This window comes from Bos javanicus, chromosome 7, assembly GCF_032452875.1.
Source record: "Bos javanicus breed banteng chromosome 7, ARS-OSU_banteng_1.0, whole genome shotgun sequence".
Taxonomy (NCBI): Eukaryota; Metazoa; Chordata; class Mammalia; order Artiodactyla; family Bovidae; genus Bos; species Bos javanicus.
This window is the reverse complement of record NC_083874.1, coordinates 5,757,066-5,768,402: the sequence shown is the minus strand read 5'-3', so window position 1 is coordinate 5,768,402 and position 11,337 is coordinate 5,757,066. Positions and strand designations below refer to the sequence as shown.

Sequence of the window (11,337 nt, the reverse complement as noted above, 5' to 3'; positions counted from 1 at the left end):
CCGACTCTTTGCCACCCCATGGACTCTAGCCCACCAGGCAGCTCTGTCCATGGGGATTCTCCGGGCAAGAATACCGGAGTGGGTTGCCATGCCCTCCTCCAGGGGATCTTTACAACCCAGGGATTGAACCCAGGTCTCCTGCATTGCAGGCGGATTTTTACTGTCTGAGCCACCAGGGTTGTCTGAGGAAGCCTCACAAACAGTTGAGGAAAGAAGAAAAGTGAAAGGCAAGGGAGAAGGGAGAGAAACCCGACTCAAGGCAGAGTTTCAGAGAACAGCAAGGAGACATAAGAAGGCCTTTTTCAAGGAACAATGCAAAGGAATAGAGAAAAACAGTAGAGTGGGAAAGACTAGAGAGTTCTTCTAAAAAATTGGAGGTATCATGGGAACATTTCATGAGAAGACGAGCACAATAAGGACAGATACAGTAAGGAGCTAAGAGAAACAGAAATAACTAAGAAAAGGTGGCAAGAATACACAGAACAACTATAGAGGAAAGGTCTTTGTGACCTAGATAACCATAATGCTACGGTCACTCACCTAGAGCTGAACATCCTGGAGTGTGAAGTTAAGTGGGCCTTAGGAAGCATTGCTATAAACAAAGCTAGTGGAGGTGATGGAGTTCCAGCTGAGCTGTTTCAAATCCTAAAAGATGATGCTGTTAAAGTGCTGTTCTCAATATGTCAGCAGATTTGTAAAACTCAGATCCAGAAGAGGTCACTTTTCATTCCAATCTCAAGGAAGGCAATGCCAAAGAATGTTCCAACTACCATACAATTGTGCTCATTTCACAAGCTAGCAAGGTTTGCTCAAAGTCCTTCAGGCTAGGCTTTAGCAGTACAGGAACCAAGAACATCCATTGTCTGAGGTGGGTTTCAAAAAGGCAGAGGAACCAGAGGTCAAATTGCCAACATTCTTTGGATTGTGGAGAAAGCAACGGAGTTCCAGAAAAAAATTTACTTTTGCTTCATTGACTGTGCTAAAGGCTTTGACTGTGTGGATCACAACAAACTGTGGAAAATTCTGAAAGAGATGAGAGTGCCCGACCATGTTATCTGTCTCCTGAGAAACCCATATACGGGTCACAAAGCAAACTTAGAATTGGACCTGGAACCCTGACTGGCTCAAAATTGAGAAAGGAGTGAGACATGGCTTTATACTGTCACGCTGCGTGTTTAACTTTATGCAGAGTACAACATGTGAAAGGCTGGCCTGGATGAATGACAAGCAGGAATCAAGACTTCCAGGAGAAATATCAACAGCTTCAGACATGCAGAGGACACCACTCTAATGCAGAAAGGGGAGATGAACAAAGAGCCTCTTGATGAAGTGAAAGAGGAGAATGAAAAACCTGGCTTGAAATACAACAAGCAACAAACTACGGTCAAGGCATCTGGTCCCATCACTTCATGGAAAATAAAATCAGAAAAAGCAGAAACTGTGACAGATTTTATTTTCTTGGTTTCCAAAGTCACTGGGGATGGTTCCTACAGCCATGAAATTAAAAGACATTTGCTCCTTGAAAGAAAAGCTCTGACAAACCTAGACAGGATATTAAGAAGCAGACACATCACGTTTCCAACAGAATTCCATATATTTACAGTTATGGTCTTTTCAATAGTCATGTATGGATGGGAGAGTTTGACCATAAAGAAGGTTGAGCACTGAAGAATCAATGCTTTCCAACTGAAGTGCTGGAGAAGACTCTTGAGAGATCCTTGAACAGCAAGGAGATCAAACCAGTCAATCCTAAAGGAAAGCAACCCTAAGTATTCATTGGAAGGACTGATGCTGAAGCTCCAATATTTTGGCCACCTGATTGGAAGAGCCAACTCTTTGGAAAAGACCCTGATGCTGAGAAATACTGAAGGCAAGAGGAGAAGGTGGCAGCTGAGGATGAGTTGGTTCGATAGCATCACCGAGTCATTTGAGCAAACTCTGGAGGAGAGTGGAAGACAGAGGAGCCTGGCAAGCTGCAGTCCATGGGGCTGCAAAGCCAGGGACACCACTGAGTAACTGAACAATGACAATTTCCTCACCCCACCCCCCACCCCAACTCCATTAAAGCCACTCAGCAGCCAAATGACCCAGGGATCAGGGATGGACTTGCTGTTGAGACTGACATTGAGCCTCTGTGTCCCCAGAGGAGGGACACACAGAGGAGGGCCTGAGGAGGGCCTCCCTCCCAGGCTAGGACTCCAGGTGCAAAGACAGGGCCCTTGGCAAAGCTGGTATCTGAGCTCCACTGGGCTGAATTTTGAACTTTAGGGTCAGCTTAGGACCATGATTTGAGATAGGGGTCAAGATTGCATGTGCTCAGCCCTGCCTCCCTGCCAGCCCTGGGCAAGTGATTTCATCCTAGCCTTAGTTTCCATAGCTGTAAAATGGGGATGAACATAAGAGAACTTTTGTGCCCCCCACCCCACATTTTGCAACCAAACCAGTGCTGTATTCACCTCATTCTAGTCTCAGCCCTGAAAACAGGAAGTTTGTGAGTTTTTCCTCTAAGATTTTGATTGGAAAAAGTAACTCATATTCTTCTGAATTTATGCTTTAAAAAACATATGTATATATATAATTGTCTGTGCCAGGTCTTATTCGTGGCAGGCTGAATCTTTGCCTGGACACATGGAATCTTACTTGTTGCCTGTGAGATCTAGTTTCCTGATCAGGGCCAAATCAGGCCCCCCTGCATTGGGAGAGTGGAGTCTCACCCACCGGATCACTAGGAAAGTCCTAATCTATCTTTTTTTTTTCTTCTGTTTTTTGGCTGTGACTTGCAGAATGTGGGATCTTAGTTCCCTGACAACAGATCTCACCCATGTCCCCTGCAGTTTAAGTGAGGTGCCTTAACCACCAGACCCCCAGGGAAGTCCCAAGCTTTGTTATTTTTTCAAGACTCACTTTATTTTGGTTTGCACAAATCCAGCAAAGACAGTCCAGAAACATTCCATAGACTCCGTTTCCATTTCCACCACCTTGGTCACCTTTCATCTCTAAGGTGCACGTGTTGCAATGTAGGAACCAGTGCTGACCAGTAACAGGATTAACTGAAATCCACGCATTATTCCCATCTCCTCAGTTTCCCCTAATGTCCTTTTTCTGCCCCCGGATCCTCACAGGACACTGAGTCCTGATGCTTCTGTAGGCTCCCTTGGGTCAGGCAGAGTCTCAGGCTTTCCTGGTCGTGATGACCTTGAGAGTGGAGAGTCAGGTGTTCTGTAGGGTGGTCCTCAGGTGGGATTGGTCTGGGGTTGTTCTCATGGTTGGACTGGCCTTTGGCGAGAAGGACCGGAGAGGGCACGTGCTGTTCTCATGACACTCATGTGCCCAGGACACGGGCTATCAGCCTGACTTACCCTGTGATGTTGATCGTGGTGCCCTGGCTGAGGTGGTGTCCGTCAGGCGTCTCCACCAGAAAGCTACCTCCTTCCTCTCTTCCACCTGTGCCTTCTGGAAAGAGGTGACGATTTATAGCCCACACCAAAGCCATGGGACCCGCACATCATCCTCTTGAGGGTGAGATATTTGTGAATGTCATTTGATATTCTTCGGCCTGGGAGATTTTTCTCCTCTCTTTCATTTATTGTTTTAGTCAGTCATGTATTTATATTCCTGCGAATTCATGGATATTTATTTTATATGTGATGATATTTATTTTATCACTCAAACAGTTTCCACTTTGGCTCTTTGTTATTTTTCACAAGCTTCATTCCACTAAAGCATTCGGGAACATTCTTTGTAGTCATGTAGAAACCATACGCTTATAAGGGGCTCAGTTAACAAAAGCCACCATCAAACACCATTTTAGGAGCAGGGGGCACACACAGGGAGAGCGTTCTTTCCTTTTTACTGGTCATGTCTCCCAGCTTATGGGATATTAGTTCCTAGACCAGGGACTGAACCCAGGCCACGGGAGCCTGGAATCCTAACCACCAAGTCATCAGAGAACTCTTCGAGGACTTCATTTTGAGAAGCAGAGAAGTCTCTGGGGAGGGGCTCCCAGAGCTGGGTACTGTGGGATGAATAGGAGCTTGGGGGATGGAGGTGGCAGGACAAGGTGACACAGATCTGTCCCAAGTCTGCTCATCCAAGTGTGAGTCCCAGCCCTGCACTTTCTGCCGGAAGGGATTGGGAGCCAGGACAAAGTGTCCCTCGTCTCAGCGTCGGTTTCCTCGTGGAACCGTTGTCATCAGAAGATGCAATGGTAATGAGATGAGAGCAGCCAGGAGATGAGAGAAGAAAGCTGCAGGCAGGGAGCTCTGACCAGGGTCCTTTAGAGGCTGCCAGCAGAGAAGAGGGCTGGGGATGCAGGGGGATGGTGCCTGCTGGAACCCCCGAGATCTTGAGGAACATTCTAGAGCACGGAAGGCTGGTTGTGGACGTCAGTGGATGTCCACCTTTGTCTGCAGGGCAGGCCACAGATGCTTTGGGAGGTCACCCAGTAACGCTCCAAACACTCGAGAGTCCAGTTTTCCCCCCAAAAGGGATGTTTCCATTTCGAGTCCAAAGACCCAAGAGGAAAGTGACTTTCTGAGAGCAGTGTCAGCAAGATGGAGGTGCCACAACCCGACTCGCGTGCCATCCCTAGCTCTAGGCGGCCCTGGGCCAGCTCTGCTACTTTTCCACTCTCAAGGCATCCTTTCAGGACTGCCCTGTCTTGGGCCCCTTAGGCTACCCCATCCTCCCTACAACGTGTTGCCATTGGTCGTGTCAGGACTGGCCAGGTCCGGAAGCCTCAAACCGGGAATCCGAGCTGGAGTCGGCCCAGTCCTGGTTGTGGCCTAAAAGACATCAGAATAGGGAGTCAGAGGCAGACGGATCAGGCTCCGTCCCCAGCCCCACCAGACTCTAAGGCCCCTCCCAACTCACTGAGCCCTCCCTCGGTCTCCAGATTCCACTCCCCGGTGCCCAGCCCCCTGCCCCGCAGGCAGGCCACCACCCAAGACCTTGACCCAGGCCCAGCTCCCCGCCCCTCCGAGCTTTCTTCTCCCTCGAGACGCCCCCTTCGTACCGGCCGGCTTTCTGGGACCTCATTTCTTCAGACATTTGCAGGTGATGAGCACACCCGCGGTCATCACCACACCCGCAAGAAACGCGGGGAAGAACAGGACGGAGAATCTAGAGGGGTAATCCTCTGCTGAAGCCTCACTCTTTCTTCTGGAATAGAAATCGGGGAACTCAGGCTGCGGCCCCCAGGGGTCCAGGGGATCTGCGCTTTGCCTTTAAGAATCTCCACTCCTCCCCCAAGTCGCTGGGGAGGAGAGTGAGCAGCGGCCACCCCAGGGATGTGTGACAGCTGGGACGAGCTGGGACTTAAACTTAGTCCCCCTGAGCATAGGGGGTTTTTCTGAGCCGAAGGGACTCGGGAGTCTGGGGGTGGAGTGAAAGGGGCGTAGCCGGGGCGTGGTCTCGCACCTTAATTTCTCCGAAAGGTCATGCAGTTGTTGGTTCAAGGTCGCCAACTCTCCTGTTTGAGGGATAGGGTACAGATTCAGAGGCCTCGTGGACACAGTGATCTCGCTAAGCCACCTGACACCCAGCCGGGACATCACGTGACTTAGCGCGGTGTTCATTCATTACCAGCTGGGAAACCCGGCTCCCGGCTCCCCCAGCCCAAATGGAATCTGGCCCCCCTTCCTCTTGCCTTATCACAACCCTGGGACCCTCCCTCCGGACTCCCTTTCAACACCTGACCTGTCGCTACCCCCCTAGCCCACTGTGAGGAACCCTGGTCATTTGCTTTTCTCACCCTGAAGCTCCTCCACTCGTGCCTGCTCCTTCTTCAGAGAGTCCCTCAGGGTCACCTGGGTCAGAGGGGAGAGTCAGAACCTGGACTCCTGTGCCTGGGTTCTCGCCCCTCTCTGAGCCCTGGGATCAGAGGCTCAGATGCACACACTCTTCATTTCCCATCCAACCCTCCCCTGGCCCCTCAGTCTTCTACCTTGAAGAATGGGCACAACTTCCCACCTTCCCCGGGACACCCGTAAGAGTGTGATCCTCAAAATGGGAGTTTGAAGGCCCCCCAGAAGAGAATGTGGAGGTTCCCCATGCCCAGACTCTAGGAGAATTTTCTAGATGCCCTGGGCTATAGCCCAATAAGATTAAGAGTTCCTTCTATAACCAGAAACAAGGGGCTGGGGGTGGGAAGTGGGAGTGATTATTTCAAAGCCCAAGTTAGAGGTCCACAGAGTTTCAACGTCTCCATATTAGAAGAGAAGTGAAAATTTCAAAGGTTCTCAGTATTCTGTGGAAAGAGCTGGGTAGGTCCTGTTCCCAGCCCCACAGAGGGGATTTCTGCTCCCCGAGATTGCCCAAGGGGCGTTTCTAGATCCCCCCATTCAAGCGCCAGAGTTTAGAGATCCTTCATATCCTAAAGGGATACTGACGCACATAATTGGGAGTTTTAAGGCTCCCCCTCAACGTACCCCAGCATCCCAGAGAGAGTTTGGAGGTTCCCAAACCCCGGTGGTGGCAAAAAGGACACAGTTTCAAGGTCTATCTCGATCTCTACAAAGACCCCGGGAGAGACCTCCAAGTCCGGGGCCCTCTCGAGGGGCTGCAATGGCTTACCACAGCCTGTTTGCAGGTGGCAGCTTCAGCTTCCTTCTTGTGTAAGAGTTCCTGGGCTTGGGTTAGCTGGCGCTGCACGTGTTGGTTGACCTCCTGACACTCCTTCTGTGCTTGGAGGCCATCCACGCAGGCCTTGCTGTTGGCAATGACAGCGAAGTAGATCATGGGCACAAGCAGCCCCACCGCCACCAGGAGCAGCAGGAGCCCCAGCCACAGCGGCAGCTTGCGGCCACACAGCGCTGACTCACTCGAGTCCTTTTCTTTGTCTATGGGCATCACGAACTCACTCATGTCCTCCTCGGTGTCCATGAGCACTGGTCTGTAGTGAATAGAAGAAGTAGTGCCATCCTGACTGAACTGCTGGAACCTTTATAGGCTAAGACTGCCCCCTCATTAGCATAATAGTGGTGCCGACCAATGAGAAGCTCCAGGAGGATCCTCTGAGTTGGCGGTACTCGAAAGGAGCCTGTGCAGGCAGGGGGCAGTCAGGCTTGCAGTTTAGGTTTCAGTTTCCTATTTCCTTTCCCCGGGGAAAAACGTTGGGTTGGTTTTGCCAAATTCTGGCCTTGGGGCTTTCTGGGTTGGATGCTGGCCAGTGAGATCCTGTGAGAGAGGAGTGGGGCTCCCTGGGACACCCCCTGTCAAGCCCTAGCCCTTCTCCTCCATGTTTCTGAGGGTGACCATTGCAGTTACTGAGCGGCCGGTGCACGGCAGCTCTCTGTTCTGTACCACAAAACGGAAGAGGCAGAGGGCGTTTTGGGGGGCCATGTCCCCAACTGGGAGAAATGAAGGCTGAGACGTGAGTGGTGACTGGGGCGGTGTTGTGTCTGACTGAGGCGACTGGATTTAGAATTCAGGGATCTCCTGGTGACCTTGAGGGGTTCACTTAGCGTCTCTGTCCCCTGCCGAGCGGACCATTAGGAGGCATGGAGGGTGTCAGAAGACCAACCAGAGCCTGCAGGAAGAGGGGAGAAGAGCTGGACCTCAAACAGTACTCAGACTGCAGTTGTCCTACATGGCCACCAGGGGACGCACCAGGCAACAAACAGCCACCCAGGCCCTTGTCCTGGCTCCAGGCAGGAACTTGCTCTTTCTGCCAGCAACTGCCTTTACCACCCCGGGACCCCACAAAACCCCTCTGAACTGTAGCTGAACAGGACTCTAAGCGGCCTTCCCAGGGCAGACTCCTCCCCCATATCTTCTGTTTTAGCTCCTTTATGAAGTATGGATATAATAGTATCTAGTACACATTCCTGAGGTGTTTTTTACAGATGAAAACGCCCATGCCCTATGGTGTGTCCCAGGGAGCCCCATTCCCCTTTCACAGGATCTTACTGGCCAGCATCCAACCCAGAAATGCCCAAGGCCAGAATCTGGTGACAGCAACCCACCGTTTTTTTCCGGGAAAAGGATAGAGGAAACTGAAACCAAAACCTAAACCCAAAGCCTGGGCTGTCCCCTGCCTGCACAGGCTCCAAATGAAAAAGCTGCTGCTGCTGCTAAGTCACTTCAGTCCTTTCCGACTCTGTGTAACCCCATAGACCGTATAGCCCTCAAGTCTCCTCTGTTCCTGGGATTCTCCAGGCAAGAATACTGGAGTGGGTTGCCATGTCCTTCTCCAAATGAAAAAGCCCCACCAACCTAATGGAAAATGTTAAGTACTTAGGACCATTAGTGTCTACTCCCCAGACCTACTGGTGGGAAAAGATGGATGATGTTAATCCCTGTGACAAACACCCTGTGACCTCCTCATCAGCCACGAGGAGAACTGTGCAGGAGCTGATCCCATAATCTGTGCCCAACGTCCCCTCACCTGAAAAACGCTTTGCAGAAACCCCTCTGGGAGTTCAGGAGTTTTTGTGGGTCCTGAGCCACCAGCTTCCTTGGATGGCCCTGCAATAAAACTTTCCCTGTTCCACATTCCAAAATTTCCATGTGACTGGCCTGTCACTGTGCATTGAGCACATGGACCTGTGCTAAGGGAACCTCCGTTTTATCCTGTGTAAAGAGGGGCCACAACAAGGGCAGCCTCGTCAGGAGGGGCCAGTGAGGGGTTCTGAGCAAAGTGCTTTGGCCTCCACTTGTTCTCTCAGCTGTGTTCAACTCTGTGACCCCGTTGTCAGCTACAAGTTGGCACTTAGCAAAGGCACTCTCAAGTAGTGAACAGCAAAGGCATTTGCCATCTGCCTCTATGGAGATTGACCCTCATGCTGCTACATCTGTTGACCTTCAACAACCCCTGAGGGAGTTCAGGGTGGAGGGAGGCACTCTGTGCTCCAGGGAATCTGCTGGGACAGGCCTTTAGACAGTTGGATGTTTTTAGGAACAGGTTTTATGATCTCAATCCTTGCATCTCCTCATATCTAGAGAAGCGCTAAATCCCTTCATGGTGACATCAGATCCTCATGACTAACAAAAAACCATTTGTAAAATGAGTGCTTCATGGGATTGAACTCCTCCTTCACCAAAACCTTATATATTGACCTTTCCATATTGCTGCTTTGGAGCAGTCTCTCAGAGCTATTTGAGATGCTGCCTCCCAGGCTGTGGTCCTCATTTTGCCCCCAATAAAACTTAACTCGCAACTCTCAAGTTGTACATCGTTTTTTAAGTCAACAGTTATGGCGACCATGAAGGGACCCAGAGTGGACTTCCTTACTTCGACTGGACTCCACGAGGAACCGGGTACCAGCAGTGGCCCCTTGCACCCATCCGCCTCCTCAGGGAGTGCAGACAAATTTGGGTAAATTTCTCCTGGTTCTCGAATCTCCAATATTGATTGAGATTCTGAGTTTTATTTGGCAGTGGAGCAGGTTACCTGCCAGCTCCCGGTAGGAAAGACACTGGGGTGGGCGGTGGGTGAAACACCCAGGGCATAGCCACTCATGGTCTAGACACTGAGTGGAGCTCGGTTGGAAGATACCAAGAAATTCCCACCCAGTCAAAAGATACTGGGTGGGAGTCTGGCTGAAAGATGCCAGGGGAATTGCCCACCCAGTGGAAAGGTACTGGGGAGGGGGGCTTGATTGTGAAATAAATCAAGGAATACCTGGGGCTTGGCTGAAAGATGCTGTGGTCGCCCCATTGTGGAGGACTGAATGGTCTTGGCTAAGTGGTTAAGTAAGAGGCTGATCCGACACTTTCCCTCAATTTGACTGCCATTATAGAATTTGTCAGGATAAAAGTGAGGAAAATATATGAGAGCTTTGCTCTGAAGAAAAGGGACAAGGCTCTCCCTGGCTGGTTTTGGTTCTCTCAGGTGACTGAGAAATTTGCGGGAGTGGTGGAGGCCTAGTCCTCATACCGTGCAGTGGGCCCGTAGGGAAACCCACTCATTAACTAAACGCACATAAGAACTGGCCATTCAGCGACCTGAATGGCATAGTGGTCTTAGATTGCTGGAGGCAGAATCGAAGACACATAAGATGAGCTGAATCGACTCTGGGGTGACTCCTAGAGGAGTTAAGCTCACGAGCAGCACATAGGCCCACTACACAAGTTCACTAGTGATTTTTATCCCTGACAAATCCAGCTTAAAATGGGAAACAGAATGTTTCAAAAACAGAAACAAAGGAGTGTCAGAAAGCCAGCCTGACTAACACTCCAGCCAGATTCATGTACAGTACATGCGCAGCTCATACTTGCAATTACCTAGTTAATTGGAGAAATTATACTAGAAGAGAGCTCAACCTAAAATGGTCAAACTGGGGTTCTTTTCATATTCCAAAATTGATACTTTTGCATGCACAATTAGAAAAGGCCTGCCATGCTTCCTTTGAATGGTTTCTAGAAGCTTCTTTTTTTTTTAATTTTATTTTTAAACTTTATAATATTATATTGGTTCTGCCATATATCGAAATGAATCCGCCACAGGCATACATGTGTTCCCCATGCTGAACCCTCCTCCCTCCTCCCTCCCCATACCATACCTCTGGGTCATCCCAGTGCACCAGCCCCAAGTATCCAGTATCATGCATCGAATCTGGACTGGCGACTCATTTCATATATGATATTATACATATTTCAATGCTATTCTTCTAGAAGCTTCTAAAAGAGGAAATGGTAGAGTAACTTCTTCACAGAAAATTAACAAGAAATTGCTTTAAACTATATCAGAATTTAAAAAGGCTGCAGGCACTGACTCTGCCGGGTCACAGGTCTAATGGAACTGGGAAGTCATGTCTGGCATTTATGCCTCTTGGCGTTTGATTTCTGGGCATCTCTTCGCCTTTTGTTTCATTTGGAGTGTGACTGAAGTTCTGGTTCGGTTTGGTTTTGTTGGTTTGGTTTGACCACACAGACACCTGTACAAACTGCTCGAATTAATATGGGAATTGCTCACCCAAAGGTTCCACACTCCACCTGGGAACCCCTTGGGAAAAAAAAAAAAAAAAACTGGTCAATCTAAAGCTATGTTCCAATGACAAGAAAAATGGCCTAAAAATATTGATCTTTATTGACACAGGATAGAAAAATGGACTGAAGTTCCCTTATGTCCAGGACTTCCTCCTGTAATCAACATACTGGGGCTGATCAAACTGAGACTTCTACTTCCCCAGAGGGACAATCCCTCCTGGGACCAATCTGCCCTTGTTATCAGGGCCAAGTTGAGCGCTATCTGGTCTAAATTTTGGCTATAAAACGATGGTCACAGAAAAACGATTTTTGACAAAGTGGTCACAATATTCTTTAGGCTCCAGAGAAAGCTTGAAGAAAAAAAAATATATCTCTTTAAGAATTTTGGCCCTGAGGAAATAACTCCTA

At 49.5% G+C, this 11,337-nt stretch overlaps 1 protein-coding gene across 2 annotated transcripts; it reads right to left on the bottom strand.

Moving 5' to 3' along the window:
* Nucleotides 1-2,769: 2,769 nt before the first annotated feature.
* On the bottom strand, nt 2,770-7,199 carry LOC133250425 (bone marrow stromal antigen 2-like). 2 transcript variants are annotated; one of them, XM_061421642.1, is made up of 5 exons: nt 6,574-7,199; nt 5,753-5,807; nt 5,419-5,470; nt 5,015-5,160; nt 2,770-4,784 (listed from the first exon to the last, which is right to left on the bottom strand). In XM_061421642.1, the coding sequence occupies exons 1-4, from the start codon at nt 6,880-6,882 to the stop codon at nt 5,034-5,036; spliced, it is 543 nt and encodes a 180-aa protein (XP_061277626.1). In that variant the 5' UTR covers nt 6,883-7,199; the 3' UTR covers nt 2,770-4,784; nt 5,015-5,033. The 2 variants fall into 2 exon arrangements, with proteins under 2 accessions (XP_061277626.1, XP_061277627.1); XM_061421643.1 differs by lacking the exon at nt 5,015-5,160 and having other exon boundaries at nt 2,772-4,784.
* Between the last annotated feature and the right edge of the window lie 4,138 nt (nt 7,200-11,337).